The sequence below is a fragment of the Nothobranchius furzeri genome, chromosome 10 (genome assembly GCF_043380555.1).
Source record: "Nothobranchius furzeri strain GRZ-AD chromosome 10, NfurGRZ-RIMD1, whole genome shotgun sequence".
NCBI lineage: Eukaryota > Metazoa > Chordata > Actinopteri > Cyprinodontiformes > Nothobranchiidae > Nothobranchius > Nothobranchius furzeri.
In genome coordinates, this window is record NC_091750.1 from 59,073,380 (window position 1) to 59,091,051 (window position 17,672).

Consider the following 17,672-nt stretch of genomic DNA (forward strand, 5'->3'; position numbering starts at 1 on the left):
CTTAGAAGCCCCAATATCTGGTAGTGGCTTGGAGTAGAGCTACTGTTCCTCCAGCAGCAGCTCTCTATTGCACACAAGAGGAGGGTTTGTTCTGATTTGTTCCTTCTGTGACATCACAAACAGGGACTTTTTGAAACAGATTGTTTTAGTTACATAGTTCCTAAAACCAAACACTAAATGAAAACAAAACAAATTAGTTTGAGTGCGTTTTTAAGGACGATATTTACATGTGGGACAGGAACAAAGTATGAAAGTGTTTTATTTTTCTGTGGAGAGCAAGTGAGCATATGGAAATGCTTTTAAAATTATTATTTTATAAATTCCAGAAGTGTTATGGAACAAAAATGAAAGGGTCCAAATAACTGAATGCAGTTTATCTCAACGTATCATCTAATAAGCCAAATTAATGGTCTGTTCACTGTATAACCCCTTTTTTCTTCAGATATACCAAGGACTTGTAAGATTTTCTCTGTAAAAAGCCATCCGTTTGTTCTGTTGAGTTACTTACAGTTCAAGAAGCACAGCGGTGCGCTGCTCCTTTGTTCCCTGCTGAAAAATCTTCTTTAGAGCAGAAGTGTCTGACCTCCATGTCCCCTTACACTCCTCCTCACAGCAGGTTTTCGTAGCACATATGGCTCTCTGATGCATAACCTGCCAGGTGACAGGGGCACAGCTGCTGCCGTTGCTTGTGGAGAAGCATCGTGACACGCAGGGTTACCTGTTGCCTTTTTACTGTGAACTTCTTTGTCTGAAAAACGAAATCAATACATCCACAACAGCTTTTCTTTCTTCTGTCACCCTCACGTGCGACTAGTACAAACAAAAGCTTCATTTCAGCTATTCCCCCTCTATTCCTGCCTTAAGACCACATAAAATGTGAGCTAAACACACCTGCAGGAGAGAAACTGCACCTCCTGACCAACCCTGTTTAGAGATGTAAACCCAAGAAAAGCTTCAATTTTGCTGTAAAATAATTTAAAAAAAAATCTTATTGGTTATTATTACCAGCATCTTATTTTAGCTATTTGCGTCTGTTATTCTCAGCGGCTCGTGGAAACTGTGAGCTTGTTTTCCACAGATGGTCGTTACTGCTTGTAAACATTTAAAACAAATGTTTTATGCAAGTTGAATCATGTGTGGATGAACAGCGACGACAGCACGACTTTTACCTAAGTGTTGCAGAGATCATGTTGAATGCTCAAAAAAGACTGTTTTCATTAAAATGGTGTTAGTAACATTGTTTAGTAATATTAGCAAACAATACAGATCTCTGGTATAGAGTAGTAAATAAATACTGCAATGTGTAAGTAATACCAAAGTTTTGGGTGAACCCCGTTTTTCTGTGGCTGCCCTGTAGAGTTAGTCGTGATTAGTAGCAGCGTAGTTCAGACAATTGACACATCTCTGCAAAAGTATGGAAGCCGAGAAAGGACAAACTTAGAAATGTTCTTCGTGACATTATCTGGAGTTAATGAGGTATTTATTTAATTATCTTGTTATCTCCAGTTAATAAAAATATGTATTACTTTTAACTTAGAAATGCGTGTTTTGCCTCGATAAACAAAAAGAGTGCGTCATCAGAAACCAGCCCAGTGAAGATTAATGTGTTAAATCAAGCTTAAGTGTCAACAAACAAGCTGCGCTTTTCTCGAGTTGATGAGAAAAACTAAAACTTAAGGTAACAGATTTGATTTAATATGATTGTGAGAAAACCCACACCCCAGTACAGCAGCTTAAACACTAAAGTTTTAGGTACAATTGATCATAAAACACTCGAGTGAAGACAAATACTTGTAAAATGAAAAAATGCAAAAGAAAGGAACTCAGAATTTTATTTTTTTTCTTCTAATTTTCTACTTTTGTTTCCCCTCATTTTTTCTCCTCTCATCTGCCAAACACGTCCCATTCATCTCTGCCTTGGTGCTCCCGATCGCCCCGCCCTCCTTCCACCTTTTCCCTCACTCCCGGACAGCGGGCTGAACTTGGCACCGGTGGCTCGACTGCGGAGCTCGTGGGAGAAATTGCCGAGTAAGTACGAGAAGCTCTTCGGGGACCTGCAGGACGTCTTCGACCCATCCAGGAACATGGCCAAGTATCGCAACGTGCTGAGCAGCCAGAGCATGCAGCCCCCCATCATCCCACTGTTCCCAGTGGTCAAGAAGGACCTCACCTTCCTACATGAAGGTACAGAAGCTTAACCAATTGTTATGTAATGGGGCGACCACATTTATTTTTGTGCAGATTCGTGTCGCTTCCTCCGTGCCGTGTGAAACGCCTCAGGTGTCCTGCTTCCTCATGTTGGTGTCTAACTTTACCAATCTGAGTCAGGTCATAACTACACAAACTTCTTTTTTAAGGGTTGGTTTTAAAAAAAACTTGATTGTTTTATCAGAAACAACACAGAAAGCTTCCCTGATTGTGCAAGTTTCTAAACAAAAGTTTCCCAAGTTGACAAAGATCTTCTGCAACAACAAGAAACCTGATTTTTACCTTGAATAATGTTTATTTTTCACATTGCATTTAAAATGTCCCAGGATGTGAATCATCGTTAACGGTGATGGCTGCGTTTGTTATCTTGTCCCCTCAGGCAACGACTCCAGCGTCGACGGCCTTGTGAACTTTGAGAAGCTGAGGATGATTGCTAAGGAGATTAGACATGTGGTGCGGATGACCTCAGCCAACATGGACCCCGCCCTCATGTTCAGACAGAGGTCGGTTGTTTTGATACACGTTTTATTTAAATTAACGCAGCTGATGGGGCCAGTGAAAGACATGTCCTAATGATTAAGTGGTCTCAGGAGACAGATCTGAATCTGTTTGCCTTTTGTGATTTCCAATCAGCGTACAGTAAACTTCCTTCAAACTTCTTGGAAACTGGTGCCTCTTGTTTACCAACATATTGCACCAGCAAAGGTTGGGTTCCTTTTTATTTTTTATCTATCTTTTCCTCTGAAAATGTTGGCAAAAAGGAAACCACCCCTTTCATCCCTCCACAAGCCAACATGGATCCCTCACCAATGGGATCAAACACACACTCAGAGTCTAGTCCAATCAATTCCCATTCACTTCCTCCTCCATCCATGCTGCTGTGTGTTTGGATCGCGACCCGATAACACAAGGAAGACATGGACTGAATGGGGCTGTGCGTGGAATTGATGACAGCCACAGTGTGTAGTTGGTGTCGCTCAGTTTCTGTGTGTCTCACAGTCTGTCACTGCTGTAGTGCATGACTGCCCCCTGCAGACACTGCAATCATACTACAGGTTATATATATAAGAAAACTTCAACTCAGGACTTAAGATTCATTGTTTAAAATCGGACATAAATTCTTCTTAGAGGCAAAACGACCTTCTGCTGTGGGTCTGTGGCACGTTTCACACACCCTTAAGCACAATACAAGCAGATGACCCACGTGTTGCGCCCTCCCATCTCAAATCATTTATTGTTTGTGTGTGATAGCATGAACTCTACATGGTCTTGTCTCCTCCTCCACACACACCTTGAACTTGTCTTTGAGTCACGCTTCAATCTTCACACCTCTTGCTTGCAGGAAGAAGAGGTGGAAGAGTTTAGGGTAAGTTTGTCCTGGTTACCAGTCCCACCCAGTTGGGCCCCCCCAGTATTCCCATCCACCATGCACCCCAACAGCCATTAACTCTGCATGTGTTCCTGCTTGTGTGTGCCTGTGCTTCTGTGTGATTAACCCATCCATCTGCAGTGCCTGTTCACACCGACCATACCATCGTTGATCCAATAATTGTCTCTCATCTTCATTAGATTGAGTCATTTAGTAGTTGGAAATAATGCTCATTTATGACATAATAGTCGTGTTTCTGCTGTGGGAGTTGCGGGAAATTTCTGGAAGGGGGAAGGTGCCAGGGAAAGTAAGATGGCTCGTTGCTCTTAGTTGTTGCATCTCCACACAAAGTCGACCCTTTGAGGACTTTGCTAAGACGTCAGCATACGGCAGTCATATCAGCAGTGAGTGGTGTCACAAATCAGCGTCAGAAGGTGTCCACGGACGTTAACATCATTAAAAGTTTTGTCCTACAAAAGTATTTGGTGATTTCTTCCACATTTTTTGGCTTTGCAAGGTTAGAACCGGCAATTTTAAAGCAGTGTTTTATTTAATTTTCCTTCTGTTTTGCCTCACACTTCCAATTTAACAAATGCCAGTTGTTTGGAGACGTCTGCTGATGTCATGGAAATGCACAATCACCCGGAAGTTCCAATAGTGGAATCAGGCTTAAATGGGTTATTTAGCTTAAAAAAAAAGAGTTGCAAAGTTTATTTTTAAGTTCAAACTTTGGGATTTTCCTACATTTTGGGTTATACAGTGGCCAGCTATATATCTTTAGTATGATTCAAAGATTTAAGATACAAACCTTTGAGATGAAAGGGGTAAACATAATTTCCCAAATCATCCACCAAGGTTCATTCAGCCTTATTTAGATCTGTTGATCTCCACCTTCGTTAGCCAAAGTCTAGATTTTTCTGGGAGATTTAAACACTTTACTGCACATTGGCAAACTTTTAGACTTCCTGTTTATATTTGATTAAAAGTTACAAAATAAAGTTTGTTTTTAAGTTTGAAGCTGTCCTGGAGCTTTTACACCAATCAAAAAACTAAATAGTGCATCCTAGAACCAATATTTCATTCATCTAAATGCCAGTCACAGGGTTCCAGGTTTGATTCAACCTTCCCTCATCACATTTACCCCGAAGACTCCCTTAAAACAGGACCTTCCTGGTTAAATTCATATTTTAAAATGGCTGCAGGGACCAAGTCCTTAAATAAAAGAGCCTTTAACAGTCACTCATTAGATGCTTCGTAGGACAGAACAGGCTGTAAGAAAAAAACAAGACATTGATGAAAAGTTGTGGCAAATAATTGCAAATAGCATTTGCCTCGGGATTTTTGATTGTTCACATTTGCATCCTGGTAATAATATTCCCCATAATGAATATTGTGCATCTTTTGTTTCCTAACCCTTTTTGCCACCATCTGACCGAATGCTCTGCTGCTCGGTCCTGCGAAAGCATGGCACATGAAGAAGTGCTGCCTCCCTCTCAGTTGCATGGTCCTGTTTTTAAAACGCAAAAACTTCCAGATTCTAAAGTGAAGTTGGTATTTTTGATTTATAAAGTTGGCCATTCCTATTGTATATTGTTGTAATAATTCAAATGTATCCCTGCTCTCTCTCAACCTGCCTTTTTGTTTCTATTTCTGCACTTTACCTTTTTTCTTCTTCCTTTTCCTTTGTTCTCTTCCCCATCCATCAGGTCTTTAAGTCAAGGCAGCACCAACTCCAACATCCTGGATGTTCAAGGAGGAGCCCACAAGAAGCGAGTACGTCGCAGTTCGCTTCTGAACGCCAAGAAGCTGTACGAAGATGCTCAGATGGCCAGAAAGGTGAAACAATACCTTTCTAACCTGATGGTGGAGACGGACGAGGAGAAACACCAAATCATGTCCCTGCAGTGTGAGCCGTCTTATAACACCTGTGAGTGACACTCGGTCTGAGGCTGCCACACTCGCTGAGACTCATTATTTTTGACATAAACTGGGAGATAAAAGACTGCGATGTGATCTTCTGAACAAAACACGAGCATCATTTTAAGTTCCATACATTCTGGCAACAAAATATAAACATAACTGGAATCTGAGACTCACAAAGCAACTTAAACATCACGTTTAATTAAAGGGATTGGACTCAGAAGAGATGAATTTAGATATTTTGTATTCTGAGAATTTCCCAGCTGATGTGGTTTTTTCATAGTAGACCACAGCATAAAAGTTAGTGGGAAAATTCCTGTCTGAATGTAATTTTTTTTTCAAAACTTATGATTTTTTTTCCTCCAGTGAGCAAAAACTTGGTGGAGAGACGATCCAATAAGTCAGACATGTCTCCGGTGTCTCAGCGGTCGACCCTGCCTTTGGGGAAAGCTCAGAACCGGGTGTCCCAGGTCCTGCAGGTCCAGGTGCCACTGAACCCCCTACGAAAGAAGAGCACCGCCAAGGACATCAGCAGTCCGAGTGGGCAGAACTTCATCCTTTTTCTTATTTATAAAGAGTTTTCTTCCCTTTTGAAGGGTCACAATGTGACCTTTTTTCTTAAAGCTGCTGTCTGGAGATTTCCCCTTTCAGGAATTACGTATGATTTTTCAGAAACACATAAAAGTGATTGTCTTATCATGTATTGTGAAATAATGCAGGAAATACGTCTTTTGCTAAGCCATCCCCCGTCCCATGAGGCGCTTACACATTAGCATCGGCATAGTTGGGCTGGATGGTGTGAGTTCGGTCTCGAACGGGTGGTGTAGTGTTCACATATAAATCCGAGGGACTTCTCAGGAATGCGTGAATCTCCAAGCCTGTGGGCGGAGTTTAATACGCGTGGGAAAGTCCACTCCATAAGGTAAACAAAGGCGGACATGAGCTGTGTTGCTTTGGAGACTCTGAACCACATAATTTTATAAATTTTCTGTGTGTGTCGTCATAATCTTGTGCGACACACACACTTATTTCTCCCCTGAGCAGCTGTCTGCTCGCCAGGGCAAGAGCTCCGACACGGAAAACAGGCACACACACACACACACACACACACACACACACACACACACACACACACACACACAGAGCCATTCTCTTCTCCCGTTCCCACACTGATGGGCAGCTCCATGCTACAGACAGTTTACTCATGTAAGCTGGCTCATTTTTCTCACAGATCGGAGGCGGTAGGCATAATTTCAGTCAGCTAATCAGTCCGTAGTGTCGCCTCGGTCCCAGTCTGACCGCTGGGGAGAAAGTCTGAGAAAAAGAGTCGCCTCTGCACCAAAAACGCAAATCTGACCTATGTGTGAAACCAAATTCCGTTGCTGTTTGGTACCATTTGGGGCCGTGCCGACGCTAATGTGCAAGCGCCAATAGAGCTCAATGCAAAATGAACTGAGCGCCAGTCGGCACTAACCCATAGCGTTAGTGTACCGCACACTTACAGACGTCAATCACAGAGCGTGCTCGAGCATTTAAGGATGCACCTTGGTTCAGGCAAATTTTAAAATATAAATATATGAAAACACAACATAAGATAACATTATAATTGCTAAACGATGTGTTTTAGTTCTGTTTTGTTGGCTAGAAGGGCGCATACACGAACGAGAGGAGTTGCTTTCAGCCTCAAAGCTTCCTTCTGGAGAATTCCTCTTATCCAATGGCACCATCTAGTGGCTGACAAGCGTATCACACAAAAACTCTGTTCCTCTGTTTTTTAAGATGGTGACTTCACGTTTCTGTTTATAAATGTGCTTCTGTAGCCGACTAGCAGCGCTAAAACACGTTGTTTTACAAGTATTATTCTCATGTCATGCTGTGTTTTCATATATTTATATTTTAGAGGCTTTCTTGTTTGTGAAAAGTTCATCAACTCTGCATCAGCCGAGGTATTCCTTAAATTTGAAGCGTCTAAGCGGCAGTCTAACACTATTGGTTAGTTCTGGTCGGCGCTCAGTTTCCTATTGCACGGAGCTCTGTGGGGCAGGGGGCGTGCTTAGCACAAAAAAAAAAGACTTATTGCTTACATTTAACCACAGTACATAAGATAATCACTTTTACAGATTTCTGACAAATCATACATAATTTCTGAAAGAGGAAAACTCCGGAAAGCTACTTTAAATACAGAAAATAAAGTAGGTCATGATGCGATACGCTTGATGCAAGAATATAGATTAGCATAATATGTCCCCTTGAGAAGCATTTTAACTTTAATGTGATTATTTTTGGCTATTATCACCACTTGAAGCATTGGCAAAGTTTTTTTGAAGCTCTAATATATTCAGGTATTTTTAACAAGCCATCTCTTCTTTAAAATGTTTTTTTTTTTCAGACTCAAATTCTCCCCAGGTGGTGAAGAAACCTCCAGTGAGCTCATCAGATGAGTGGAGCACCAAAAGACCATCTGAAGACACCATCTCTACTGTCTCATCCCTTCACTCCAGCCCTACAGTGTCACCTCAGGGCTCCCCACGCAAAGGTCTGTGACCTCTACTTTGTTTGTTTTTTTTAAGTTAATTTTAAAGGAAAACATCAGCCAACACTCTCCTCTTCTGACTTTGATTCTCTCCATCAGTAGGAGGTGCTGGAAAGTCCCAAAACTCCAGCCAGATGAACTTATCAGGATCTTCATCGTCACTCACCAGTGATGCCAGCACAAAGACCGGCACGGTCAGCCTGCGCAGCTACGGCATAGGTGGGGCCCTTCTCCACAAGAGGATCCAGCTGATGACGCGTCAGAGCAGCCAAGAAAGCAGCAGGGACAAAGAGACAAAGCTGGAGGACATAACTGAAGAGACAGAGAAAGCACAGAGAGGCGTGTGTCCGTCAGGGAGAAGGAGAGGACAATCCAGACAGCAGAGCGAGCTGAGTGCTCAGGCAGATGCAGGACAAACGTTACTGAGGTCTAAAGCAGGAACCCCAACATTTAAGCCAGAGATGGGAGTCGTGACTCAATCAGCTCCTCCACAGCCACAGTTAATGAGACGCCCGTCACCCAGCAGGATGAGGCTGAAGTCACCTTTCAGGGTACTGAGGGAGAGGAGTCAGTCCAGAGACAGGTCGTGTCAGAAGGCTGTGGAGGGATCTCGACATGCAGAAGCAGAGCAGAGAGCCAGGAGATCAGTCAGCCCCAACCCCTTCCTCTGGTTGTGCAGAGACAGACACGTCAGGAGGAAGACCGCCTGAGACACTTGGGCTCTGGAACATGAAGTTTTTGTTGTGTAGTTTTGTTTAGTCAGCGAAAACATTTCATTGATGCGTAGAAGCCTGAGATCTGCGACGAGTCACGTTAAGGCGACGCCTGAAAGTTTTGGCATTTGTAGAAAACGGTAAAGAGATGAAATTGTTTATCCAAGAGAGAGAAAGTGTCCTCTGAGTTACGCCTACGTGTGATGGCGTGCACAATGTTTTTTTAGGGATAAAAAAAGACGCTGCTGCTGAAGCACAAACACTCTAAATGAAATATGTTTGTTTCTTTCTGAATGTTAAATTGCACAATGTGCATTTTTTGTTTTCAAAAGGTTCATAATTTCATTGTTCCTGGCAAGTTTGCTTCACTCATGCTAATGTTTTAGCAGCCGAGCTAATGGAGTTTAGCAGGTTTTTGTTCTTCAAAGTTTAAACTGCGACTTATTCCTTGGTCTCACAGTGATTTCCACTCTGTACACAGTCTTGTTACGTGTCTAAAAGGCTGTAATGCACACAAAACGTCACCATTTTAAAGGTATTTTTCAGTGAGTGTGTCATTAAACTCATTTAAAACACACTCCCTCATGAACCTCTTTTAGCGAGTTAGCTTGTTCTCAGTGCAGGGTGATTTATGATGTGGGTGTTGTCCATCTGAAACGACATGGCATCACCTAGGTGAAAATCTCTTACCATCCCACCCTTCTCTTCAGGTTGTGCCCTCCTCCCAGGCGGTAAAACGGACAACCTGTCCGACTCCAGCCACAGCGAGATCTCCTCCCGCTCCAGCATCTGCTCCGTGGACTCGGTCCCGACTCCTGGACCAGACGACAGATGCACCAGGACCTCTACCTCCTCTGCTGCTTTTGCTTCCAATCCTACTGCCGCCACAGCCGCCGAGGTAGCTGAGGGCACGGCGGCATTAAACGCACACTTAACTGCTGATTACAGCCAGCCCAGCACAAGGTAATTAGCTTTAGTTCACTTCTTTTGATCTCATCTGTCTGCCTAATTAGTTTGGGTCGAAAAGAGTGCTTGTAAATTGAAAGTCATAATGAGATGAAGGGGAGTTTGGTTTTTTTTTTTTAAAGGAATTGACTCCACATTTGGCTCCAGAGGGCCAGAATGTGGCCACATCTCCAATTAGCACATGTAAAATATTCATCAAAAGGGACCATTGAAGATTTAAAAGTCAAAATATTTGTTGCATTTTAGATCTGTCACAAAATCTAGATCCTTCGCAATAAACATTTAGTTCTTTTTGCTAAATCGACTTCCTGTGCGGCGTCTGCCTCCATTGTCCACTCCTGTTTCCTCCCCGCTCTTTGATTTCCAATTACATCCTTCCCTCGTTAAAGCTCCAAGAACAGAAAGTCATAAAAATATAACGACTTTTTATTAGAGTTTCATATTAACTGCCTTTCACAGTCCCTCCTCTTGTCCATGAATGGTGTCTGCTTTCACGCTGGCAGCTTTTTAATCAAGCCAAGTAAACAACCCAGTTTTTTTAATTGACTTCAGTTTGTTCATTGTTCCTCCATGATCAGGGCATTCTGTCTCATAAAGAGAGGAGTGAAATGTCCCCCGCTCTGATTTAGTGTTACCTTGGCAGCCTGGCTGTATAACACTGACTGGTTTTATTAAATGTGGCTCCATGAAATTGAGTGGCTTGTTTAAGCTGTAAAATGGTGTCCGTGGATCAGATGAATGCAGCTTGTTTTTAAGTTTCATTGAAAACGTTCTCTTGATGCATCTGTTCTAATTTTTGTTTAGGCTTTTCTGATCCTTCAAACATTGGCCAAAGCAATTTAACCACCATCACCTTCAAAATGAACCCAACATCAAGTTGTTTTTAACTGTTGCTTTAAAGCAACACTTTTCCCGCTTCTCCGCCCTACTGGTTGACAGCAGAATTACAAAAGTCGTAAATAACCCTGCTGCAGCCTAACAATGAGCTAAGGCTAACACGAGCCAACTGATACTGAATAAAGTAAAAAGATCCACACTGTTAGACAAAAAAAATTATTACTTACAAGTCCAGTGGCAACAAAGCCAGGTCACCATCAGTCCGTGATTTTGTAGCATCCTTCAGCTCCCTCAAATGAACGTAGGCTGCGCCGATGCTCACCCTGGTTTTACCTCTTTGCTTTGTCTTCAAATACATTACTGTCTTACATTTACCTCTAAGCTCTGCCGTGATGCCAACAAATTGATAGTCAATGAACTGAAAAAGCTAACTGCGAACCTTCATTTTAGCTACTGGTACAATAAACAACTGTAAAGTAGGTTGGCAGAGGGCTACACACAGAGACATATATACATAGATGCTTCGTGGACTGGCACTGCCCATTGAAGCTGTCGTAGTGGTTGGTGGCCATCTTGAATGGGTCTCCATTCGCCTGCAGCACATTTACTACTGAGGAAGGTGCTTACCCAACTAAAAACACATTTATCACGTTTTGTTTCACAAAATCAGGCATTTGGTATGTCATGATAATTAAAATATAAATATAATTAAACAAAATAAATTAAAGTATAAAATCCTATTAAGTAGGCTAGAAAAGTCGACAGTAATCCCATCTGATCTGTTTTCAATAGTACGCCGGTGGTTTTAATTAGGCTGCATGAAAACGCACATAGATGCTCAATCTGTGTTGACTTTAGAGAGCAAGGAGACCCATCCAACATGGCGGCGACGCTCTTAGGCTCGCCAGCACCCAACGGGGCATCTATGTATTCATGTCTATGGCTACACTGTGCTGTCCAGTGTGAAGTAGCTTAATTTTCAGGTTCAAGAACCACTGAAACTAGTTTTAAAGCAATAGCAAAATAAACATGTTTAAAAGTCTTCAGTGTTGCTGTAAACAGATATTGATTTTATTTTACACTCAGATGTGCTTTTCTTATTTCCTTTAATTATGAACAGCAGTTCGTCAGTGTTGGTTCGACCAGCGCGAGCCTGCGCCTTCACCTCCTCTCTCTCCACGGAGGAGCTGACCCCGGACCACATCTCTTTGGACTCTGTGGCCGACAGCGGACGTGGCAGCTGGACGTCCTGCTCCTCCAACTCCCACGACTCCTTCCAGAGCCTCCCTGCCTCCTCCTGCCGACCGTGGGACCACGGTATCCATGGCCCCCCACTCTCTCTGCCTCATACGCACCTGGGGGGATTTAAGCACACGCAGCTGGCCCGCTCTATAGCAGAGGTGGAGGTCCCCGGACCCGCGTGGGCCAGAGACGACACCGCCAAGCCGCAGCATTCCAGAAACTCCAGCTCGGATTTGAATGAGCAGTTCCGGCAGAGCTGGGCTTCATCCAACTCCCCGTCTGATAACTTTGAGGGGAATTATGGAACCGTAAAGCGGCGAAACACTTCGGAGCACCCCTCCTCACCAGCCAACGAGGAAGGAGGGCAAAGCACAGACCCAGCCTACAAAACGGTGACATCAAGCACAGAGAAGGGCCTAATAGGTGAGGGAACAGGTGGCAAATGGGCAGTAAACATGATGTAGGAACCGTCGAGTCCAACAGGAAGGTTCAGCTTAACGTTTGAGTTTATGTGGTCATGCAGGAAGAAGTCAGGTTTTAATCTAGATCTTATTAACTAGAGACAGGGGTCTGCTTTGCTTTTTAGTCTTACATGAAAAAAAGATTTTTTTTCTTTTTGTCGTTTTTGTTATTCTGCTAAAACAATCTGATTTTATAAGTCTAAGCCTCTCTGTCCGAATTGGGTCAAACTTCCCATTTCTTTAGTTACTTTTCGTCTAAATTAAAGTTTTTATGCTTCGGGTTTTGAGGCGATGAAATTTGAACTATTGTCTGATGTTTTGCTCATTATTTAAAAAAAAAAAAGCAAAAGCATCATTCAGTAATAATAGTAATTTGTTCCAGCTCTAGTTGTCTCTGTATGAATTGCAGCCATCCATCTCATTGGACGTAAATGTTTTTTTTTTTTTTTTTTTTTCACACACGTTGGTGCATGTGTAGTTGTGTGTCCTATTAGTAAAGCATCACCTTAATTTAATTTTTCCCATTATTTTCCCCTTGTTCTTTTCTCCTTTTTCACCCATCATTCCTCATCCCACTCCTCCTCTTTCTTTCCTACATCCCTATTTTATTTCCATCTGCACATCCATCCAGTGTACTGTGTCACCTCCCCCACCAAGGATGAGCGTTACCGAGCTCCCCCTCCCACCCCTCCAGGCTACCAGGGTCTGGCTCTTGGGGATCTTGGGCTCACAGATGGAGTAGTTGGTGGGTTGGCGGGTCCTGTCCCCCGGCCGCCTCACATCCGACCTCCAGACTACAGCGTGGCCCTGCAGAGGAGCAAACTCCTGCAGAGTCCTGGAGCGGCTGGTGGTCTGGCAGAGGCGCGGAGGCTTCACCTTCAACACCAAGATGCTCGAGCAGCCGGCTCCACTCTGGGCCACTCCAGACCGCCCAGCGTCTGCCGCTTTCCCAAGGACCTGGCTGACAGTGATGATGGTACGGTCCATTTATAAACATGCTGTCATATTCTGTTCCTTCAATTTAAACTTAAGGATTTAATGGACAAACTGGTAATTCTCTAGTTATAAATATAGAAAAACATTTTAAAGAATCTGGTCAGGAAAAAAAAAACGTTGAAGTATTTTCACCACTTTAAGCCAGAAGTGAGGAACCCTGGCCCTCAAGGGTCAGTAAGCTGCATGTTTAAGTTGTTTCCCTGCTCCAACACTCCTGATTCAGTCATTGAATCGCCTATTCAACTGGTCGTAAAGCTCTGCGGAAGCCTTATAATCGCCTACTGATTAAAACCAGGTGAGTACAGGATAGGGGCCCTATAAAAGACCGAGATACCCCACCTCTGCTTTAAGTTATTGCTTTCAAAACAGTTTCAGTGGTTCTTGAACCAGAAAGTTAAGCAGCTCCACATGGAACAGCACTCTGCTGCCCTCTGCTGGGCAGAACATGCTCTAAAATGGAATAAGCGAGAGTTGGTGTAGCAGTTGGAGTGGAGTGAACTGGGCTGGTAGCTCTTACAGAGGCTAGCAGTTAGCTTTTTCTGACAGCCGACTGTCAATAAAAAGCACAAGAAGAATACGTTTTCTCTTTTGTTGGGGCCGTGGCAGAGCCTGAAAGTAAAAGTAATAGAGTAATGTCTCTGGAGGTGAAGCAAAGAGTTAAAACCAGAGTGAACATCGGCGCAGCCTACAGTCGTTGGTTGTAACGTAGGGCTGGGCGATTTGGACCAAAACTTATATCTCGATATCTTTTTGCTGAATTCCGACATACGATATATATGTCAATATTTTTCCTCCTGTAAAATGTTTACAAGTTAACTCACTTCAAGCTGTCTTGAGAAATTATGTACATAAATCAGTAGATTAAATGCAAAAATGTATTGATTATTGTCAAACTTTAACCTTAGTTCCTATTCTCTACCAGTCTGAGCTTTAGAAACAGCGGTACGACTGTCTGTTAACACACACAGTTGAGAGCTAGAGGTGTATCAAATGTCCCACAGGCACTTTTTAATTATATATTTATAATTAATGTAAAATTATTTAAATTTCTTCTAGAGGTGGGCCATGTCATATATTTCTTGTCCAGAGAAAATAAAATCTATCGTGTTAAGCTAAATGTATGATGATGTAATTGCATCTACTGAAGATCACATGGGTCATGCACCATGGAGTTATTAGTTAGATTCCAGCCATGTTTGCCCTAACAGTATTGGCTCATATCAGCGATTATACTGTAATAACTCAGAGTCTCTGGTTGCTCTTTTATGAGTATTATTTTCGGGCTACTGTGCCGTAACCCATGCTTTACAAACTCTTAACTTTTTCAACAGAATCGCCCGTAACGGAGTATTTACTAACATAGCAAACCAGAGCGGAAAAAACTGAACTGGAACAACATTTCTCACACATTGAGCTCGCCTTCAAAATAAAACGTTTACCCTATAGTTTACTATTGAAACCCTTAAAATACGTTTGAGGTCATTTGGCCACTTCGGCTATCTGTAGATATTTCCCATTACACAGGGGAGGGAGGCGTTCGGCTCGTCTCTCTGGCTACGCTCAAGCAGGATGAAAAACAGAACTTCGTTGGCATTGAACGTCCCCAAATAATTAAAAACCAGGATGCCAAATGCAAAGTTTAGAGCAGAACATTTACCCAGGGGCTCTTAGATTGAGCAAACTTGTGACAATACACATAATAACCGCTTAGAGACGGAGCAACATGTCGCTAGCATTGCGGCTTATCGCTAGCAGAGCAGTTTGACCAGTTATATCAATATAAAGATATAAAGTCATCTTATATCTTGTTTAAAAATTATATCGATATTTTAAAAACATCGATATATTGCCCAGCCCTATTGTAACGGTTGTAATTCCTGCTCTAGGGGCAGGAGTGGTTAAGACATTTAATGTTACTTTAAACAATTTTGACCATTGTTTTTTTCCATCTTTTTCAGATGAACAAGTATCAGCAGTGTAAATTCACTCACTCACCCTCACACACCCGTGCAGATCGAGTTGTGTCAATGGGGCTTTGGACTGAACCCGCCCTCCTCCACAGCACATTCTCCAGCTCCGCCCACTGACCCATGGGTTCCGTGCAACCTCTCTCATCACTCCTTTTATGAGCTCCTCTCACAAATCAAAGACTTTTACAGACTCGAGAACTTTTGAACAAAAGCAGAAAAATTATGGTGTGACGGAATGACATTGTAGAAGGACAGAGCAGCAACAACAATGCCTCTCTGGAAGCAGACCACCATTTACCTCCATTTGTGCTCAAAGCTCACTTGTCTCAAAGTGTTTTTTACAGTGTAAAGTATTGTACATGTTGTTGCTTTTTGTTGTTATTACAATATTTTTTTCTTTTTCTCAAGTTTTTTTTTGCGATACTTTTGACATGAGAACAACAAGGAAAAGCAAACAAACACGAGCTGTTTTTGGAACGTAGGGGATCGTGAATGTGAAGATCTGAAGGGAAAATCTCAGAAAGCCCATTTTCCTTCTTCCTGAAGAAACGGAAAGCGTGTTTTTGCACTTATTGGTTGCTTTACTTGACATTTTTCAGCATTTTTTTGCGCCTCGCACTCCTCCGCTCAGCTCTTTGATACTTACTCGTTCTTTCTGATGTGTGAGGTACTTTAGCAGCACGCCGCCTCCTGATCTTTCTATAAAATATGTATAATAACATCTTTTAATGAACTGAAGAACAAATGGCGCACTGCTTCATGTTGAGTAAAACACGTGTGGTGATTTTATTGCAGCCATTGTAAAAAAAAAAATTTTTTAAATAGCAATGCGTGGTCACGCAGTTGTGCATGCACGTGGAAACACACACATCAGAAGCTTCGTTTTGGCGTGCACAAAACCAACAGACAGTGTTTACGGCTACAGATTTTGTGTACTGTGTTTATTAGCAGATGTGTGTGAAATTACAAGCTACAAGTTTAGTTAGGGTGACGCATATCTGAACGTGCGAGAAACAGCACGGCACATTTTTACACCTACGTCTTCATTCCGTGTTTGTAGTAAATTTTGTAAAATATAAAAAGAATGTGCTTGAAATTGTTTATTTAAACTTGTACATTGGTATAGATATGTACGTATTAGAAAGCTTCCCTTTTTGTCTCTATGTAGGGGTGTAACTGGAACTTTGTTTGGTCTTGTGTTGCTTCTTGTAAATTGTTCTTGCCACACAAAGACTTGAAATGATCAGTGCTAATATATACGCAGAAGATATACAAATCTATATTTTTTGCTGTTTCTTTGCCATAATTTAAATGTAAACTGTACAAATGAGCAAAGAGGGCTCTTTATAGAGGCTATTTTTTGAATATTTTGTTAAAAATGAAAAATCTAAGGTGGTGATTTTCCCTGTTTTGTTGTTTCTGTTGTCGCTGCCTGATTTTGGGCTTTAATGGCTGCTTTGTTTTGGGATGTGGAGCCCTGGTTGTGTGTGTTTCTGTTGTAGAATGATATTTAGGACTCTTAGTTTACAGTTTTTCTCCTGATGGCTTCTTCCTTCATTCAAACCTAAAGCAAAATGACTGAAAGGAGATATTTTACCAAAATGTTAGTTTTTTAATTAATCATTCATTGTCAGAAACTGACAGCTTCTTTTATTGCACAACTGTCTTCCTAATATCAGTATTAAAGTTCTGTATTTAGATTTAAAGCAGAACACACAACTTCAACCCCTTTTTTTAATTTCACCCAGAATTCAGATGTGCTGAAATGATAGTTTAAAGGTGTGGAACAGCGAAAAACAATTTTAAAAATATTATATCTGAAAATAATCAGTCACTCTGAGCTTTTCGTGCAGGCTGAACATGAAAATAGTCTCCCACACCCTATCTCCAGCATTAGCTTCTGATAGAAAATATACGGTGAAACTCTAGGACTTAAATGTGGCGAGTGAGCGGCACAATATGTACAAAGAGGTATTCAGTCGGTCTGTGGCTTCCCGTTTTTCGCTTTGGTCTCACATGTATAGCCGTTGTAACTTATGTCTTTTAGAAAGACAACATGATCTTTGCTTGTACGCTTTTATGTATTTTTTACAAGTGATTGTAAATAGTTGTTATATTTTTGTTTAAGAGAATGTTTAAGAACAAAAGGAATAAATACATTTTATTTCTCTGAGTCTACTGATAACAAATTGGACAATAAATGAAATGTTAAACTAAAAACATGTTGTTTGGTTGATTGTTGTTACCTCTTTTAGTTTTTATGAAGGTCAAACAAAGAAACTTTAAATGGATATTCCTTTTGGTGCAATTTAGGCCTAGTCCACACGTAGCTGTTTTTTTTTAAACGAATATCCGCCCCTCCAAAAACTTGCACCCACACCACCTCGTTTTAAAAAGAAAACTGTCCACACGTACCCAGATAAATACGTTGTTAAGGACATGCCAGACCTGTAGGCA

At 41.8% G+C, this 17,672-nt stretch overlaps 1 protein-coding gene across 12 annotated transcripts in view; it reads left to right on the forward strand.

Annotated features, from left to right (window-relative positions):
• Window positions 1–15,386, forward strand: part of LOC107386829 (rap guanine nucleotide exchange factor 6) — a 153,487-nt gene extending 138,101 nt beyond the window's left edge. For 6 of the 12 annotated variants that reach the window (XM_070555836.1, XM_070555840.1, XM_070555829.1 and 3 more), the window contains 11 exons: window positions 1,973–2,184; window positions 2,588–2,711; window positions 3,551–3,574; window positions 5,284–5,504; window positions 5,864–6,037; window positions 7,887–8,033; window positions 8,130–8,249; window positions 9,454–9,706; window positions 11,667–12,211; window positions 12,881–13,225; window positions 15,204–15,386. In XM_070555836.1, coding sequence (XP_070411937.1) covers window positions 1,973–2,184; window positions 2,588–2,711; window positions 3,551–3,574; window positions 5,284–5,504; window positions 5,864–6,037; window positions 7,887–8,033; window positions 8,130–8,249; window positions 9,454–9,706; window positions 11,667–12,211; window positions 12,881–13,225; window positions 15,204–15,226 — 2,188 coding nt within the window. In that variant the 3' untranslated portion in view covers window positions 15,227–15,386. The remainder of the gene's footprint in view (window positions 1–1,972; window positions 2,185–2,587; window positions 2,712–3,550; window positions 3,575–5,283; window positions 5,505–5,863; window positions 6,038–7,886; window positions 8,034–8,129; window positions 8,250–9,453; window positions 9,707–11,666; window positions 12,212–12,880; window positions 13,226–15,203) is intronic. The other 6 variants (XM_070555838.1, XM_070555839.1, XM_070555833.1 and 3 more) reach the window with 4 other exon arrangements.
• The last annotated feature ends 2,286 nt before the right edge of the window (window positions 15,387–17,672 follow it).